General features: G+C 32.2%; 1 protein-coding gene across 1 annotated transcript; it reads left to right on the forward strand.

Moving 5' to 3' along the window:
- Window positions 1-832: 832 nt before the first annotated feature.
- On the forward strand, window positions 833-4,164 carry LOC128239917 (uncharacterized). Its single transcript, XM_052956370.1, has 5 exons — window positions 833-955; window positions 1,297-1,365; window positions 1,767-1,878; window positions 2,112-2,230; window positions 2,698-4,164. Exons 1-5 carry the CDS (start codon window positions 845-847, stop codon window positions 3,124-3,126), a joined length of 840 nt encoding a protein of 279 aa, XP_052812330.1. The 5' UTR covers window positions 833-844; the 3' UTR covers window positions 3,127-4,164.
- Window positions 4,165-4,488: the final 324 nt, after the last annotated feature.

Genomic DNA, 4,488 nt, shown 5'->3' on the forward strand with positions numbered 1-4,488 from the left:
GCAAACCATGCAGTCAAGTTGTCGATGGTAATGATATTAATGAATTACGTATGTATTCAGCCGGTATGCAGACAGATGAACTTGATCTTGTTATTAAATCAGCCATGTTGTGCCACAGAAAAAATGGCCAACAAACTGACAGTTGTAAACATAAACGGCAGGAGAGGGTTAGGCCCAGTCAGTAGTTTTATATTAAGGGAGTTGAAGTTTGCCGTGAGGTATTCTGTTTCGCATACAACATCGGAAAGGAGAAACTAAAAAGAATTGGTCGCTCTCTTGACAATGATGGATTGATTGCTAGGACTCATGGTAATATTAAAAGACTACCTCATAATGCAATCACATTTGAGGAAAGAGAACACATAAGAAAATTCCTCATCTGCTATGCATCTGACAATGCAATGCCCGTTCCCGGAAGACTTCCAAACCACCGCAATAGTAAAGTGTTGTTGTTGCCATCTGATAAATCACAAGCAGACATTCATGTTGAATATGAAAAAATAGAGGGTGCTAGAAGCTATGGCGTGAGTTGTGCCCACATATAGTCTTAGCTAAACCAAAAACAGACTTGTGTTTTAGATGCCAAACCTTTTATTTTAATATTTCACAAAGTGGTGCCCTTTCTGAAGATGATAAAATGACACTTCTTGATGAATATGAAAGTCATGTTGAAAGTGCTAGACATCAGAGGGAGCAATATAGAATGCAGTGTGATTACTCTAAAGTTACATGTAGTGAAAATATTACAGTTGAAGGTGTGCTTTGGTTAATAAATTTCTATGCGCTATAGTTTTAGCTGTCTTATGTCATGCTTCAATATTTTCTAGTCTAAAAATTAAAATATATGTTAAATTCTATTGATATTTTAGGTTTAGAGTCATGTTCCTTAGATGCAACCGTCCACTTCAGCTGGGACTTTGCACAGCAGGTTCATATTCCACACCATAGCCAACAGGTTAGTTGATTTTTTTCTATCAAGTACAAGCAAATAATCAATTTTTTTTTTTTACTGAATTTATCAAGTTATTGCAAGAGATTAACTTTTTTTAAAGGATTTATTGTGCAGTAATTTGCATGTGTATCATACTTGTGAGTGCCTAAGGTTTACTGCAGTAAATGTATGCTTCTACTTAAATGGTTACATACCTGGTAGTGTATTCATTGAATGTAAAGTGTTTATGTTAGAATTCTTTTTACATGATTTAGAAATTGAATCTTTCAATATTTAGAATAAAATGCTGGTTCTAATTACCAGATACTGTTGTCAAATTTAATGCAAGCTTTTATCTACTACAGGTTGGACCCCTGTATTTCAAAACTGCCGGAGGAGATGTGAGGTATTTGGAGTTTGCTGTGAAGGATCTGGTAAGCTTATTCATTTTGACTGAGACTCACTACTTTATATATATAAATCTGAATTCACTTTTTTACAGTTTTAAATTGCAATCTGTTCTGTGTCATTATAAGATGTCCTGATGTCAAATAATTGAGAATTGAAGGGGCACTTCTTAGCAATAAATGTTTTACTTCATTAAAACAAACTGATTAAGAATGTAACATTTCCATTGGTCAATAGCCATCATGCACATCTCACAATCTGGAATTGGATGTGTATCTGAACAATTATTTGGTATATGTTAGTTATGAGAAATGTTTTAAATGTTTTGTTGTATTAATGTTAAATACTGGTGCTGTTAAATTTTTGCTTCTGTTGCTGATGATGGTGATGATTAAGAATAGTGATAAGAAGGATAAATATTTTTCAGAGAAACAGGTGTTTTGCCTGGGTGAGGCACATGCTCAGTTCCACTTTGACAATTGCCAAGGACAACAAAAATAATGCCGTTCTTGGTTATGCTGTGTGGAGAACATTGACAGGTGAGAGTTGTTGTGTTTTAGTGGAAAAAAAATATGTTTCATGATGTAAACTAAATTATGTTATTGCTTTTTAAATATCTCACAAGGTTTTCAGTAACGCTTTAGATGAGTGAAACAGATGTGTAGCTTTAAAAGCTTTTGATTTGTTGTACTTAAAAAATAAACAACATATATATTTCAGAGTTTAATTTGAAATAAAGAGATCTTATTAACAATTAACTATTCTATTCCAGGAGGGCATAAGACAATCCAATACTCACTGATGCTAGCCGGCCACACCAAATTTTCATGCGACTGGCATTTTGGAGTTTGGAAAAACAGAATGAGACACATGGATGCAGAGACAGTTGAGGTATTCAGGGAGTTAGATTTTACCACACAAATATTTTAAAACAATTATAGACATAAATTACTTACACATGTTTCAAGATTGATTAATTTCCTTCTTTTTAATACAGTTATAAACTAATAAGAAGTGGCATGAAGAAAATGGGATTTTTTATAGTTAAGATTGAAAATAATCATATATGACTAATGTTATATTAAATTGATTATTATATAAAATAAGTTCATTTATTATCATGTATATTTAGATATAATAGGTAATTAATAAATTCACTGATGTTATATACTTCATGTAGGCATTACATAGTGGAAGGGTACTGCTCAGTATAATCACAATAGTGAAATAAGACGATAACTGCATATAGAAATTGAAGCAGATATTGAGTTCTTGCACTAAGGTGACAATATAATATGTCATATTGGATCTTTTCTGTCTGAAATTCATTCATCATGTAATGCTTTTCTTCAATACAGGAGGTGGCTTCCACAGAAGCCATGTCATCCCGTAATGGCCACAACATTCCACATATTGTTGATGGCAACAGCAAACAAGTGTCGTTCTATGACTGGAGCACCTTCTTCAAAGGCATTTTCAAACCATTGAAGAACATTTCGAAATACCATTCATTTGAGGTGTCTTCTAACGAGCCTGGGGTTTTAAGAGTAAAGAAGTTTGTTGATGCCCCTGGGGAGAAAATTAACATACTGAAAAACTGCCAAGTGGATATTGGTGTTCTGCCAGAGCAGATCTTTGGTGAGGGAATAAGTGCAGAAAGGCAATGGTACTTGCATGATGTAAAAAGAGACTTTTGCAGATCAGATACTGCTAAAAACACAACATGCCCATTGCCATTAGTTGCAAAAGAAGGCTATTCAAAGGCCAAAAAACAAAAGTTGAAATAGGCAACTTTATTGAGAACACTTTCTGTGTGTGTTTCAGCAAAAGTTATAGTTTGTTTCTTGCTATAAATATATTGGCATGTGTAAGTGAAAGTTTTATGTTTTATTTACATTCAAAGAATATATTTCTTTGTGTTACATTGATAAAATATTCATGATCTTAGGAATGTATGGTTTCCTTGGCAACCAAAAGTAACACACTTGATTGATCATTAAATACTTGTGTATAAACATGTATTTGAATTATGGGAATATCATTGAACAGTCGGCCATCTATAAGTAAAGTATGATGACATTTATATTTTCCATACACGACTGCAGTATAATGTGAAAGTGTGCATTTATAAGTCTATATGTTAATAGTTATACATTAATATAGTTTCAATAATCCTTGCATGCATATGTTTGTTGTCAATTTTGTCAAATAAGGCATGTGTCAATGCTTTTCTTGTAAAACATTTCATTCTGTGTCATCTTACAACTCCAAAAGAATGAAATGAGCAAAAAAAAAGAATTATTCTAGGTATAAGTCAGTTGCTATGGCAACCAAGTATAACATTCTTATTGATTTTAAAAATAATTGATTTCACCAGACAAGTTACATCTTTTAAATAATTGCTTGTTTTAAAATAATATGTTTTTTGTTTTGATTAATGCAAGGATAAGCTGCACTACTTTTGAACAATTAACCTTGTTTTAGAAAAGTGGCAGATTTTCTTTACAGGTCTATGGAAAATTGCTGTCAACATTCTATTTTACTACATAGCTGGCTGAAATTTTAATGCTGTACTAAAATATTTCCTGCAAACATAATCTATCAAATTCAAATGTGATTTTATCTATTTGAGCTGCTTTTGCGTTTATTTGGATATATTTCTCGTGAAAAAATTGTAGTCATGGCAACCGTTTCTATGAAATGTACATGTAGTGTTATATTTTCCATAAATGATGTTATTGATGTTATGATAATGTTTCCACAGAAATAAAAAATGCTCTATTCAATTTTAATGGAATACAGACTCTTAAAATCAAGGACGTTGTATTTACTTATGTTTCCATTTCCTTCATTTTTTTCGCCATTTTATAACAAATAGTGGTATTGCGAAATTTGTCCTCAATCCGTCAATTTTAAAGGTATCAGCTTTAAACTTCAGGACTTTATTTCTGAAACATAGCACATTCAGAAAATGTAAAAACCTGAAAATGTCATTTTTCCTCATTAGGACCCATTTTCGCAGACTTGGTCACATATAAAGTAAAATTTGTATTAATAAGTAGTTTGGTTATTTTTGGACCAAATATTTGGACCTACTTATCTGGGGTAGGAGAAATAGTAATATTGCAGGCATGTTCTCGATAAGACAT

This window comes from Mya arenaria, chromosome 7 (genome assembly GCF_026914265.1).
Source record: "Mya arenaria isolate MELC-2E11 chromosome 7, ASM2691426v1".
NCBI lineage: Eukaryota > Metazoa > Mollusca > Bivalvia > Myida > Myidae > Mya > Mya arenaria.

Excerpts from the sequence above, each read along its gene's own strand:
- LOC128239917 (XM_052956370.1), top strand. The coding sequence starts at position 845 with ATGTTAAATTCTATTGATATTTTAGGTTTAGAGTCATGTTCCTTAGAT. Across the intron at positions 1,366-1,766 it reads AGTTTGCTGTGAAGGATCTG|AGAAACAGGTGTTTTGCCTG; the intron begins GTAAGCTTATTC and ends AATATTTTTCAG. Across the intron at positions 1,879-2,111 it reads TGTGTGGAGAACATTGACAG|GAGGGCATAAGACAATCCAA; the intron begins GTGAGAGTTGTT and ends ATTCTATTCCAG.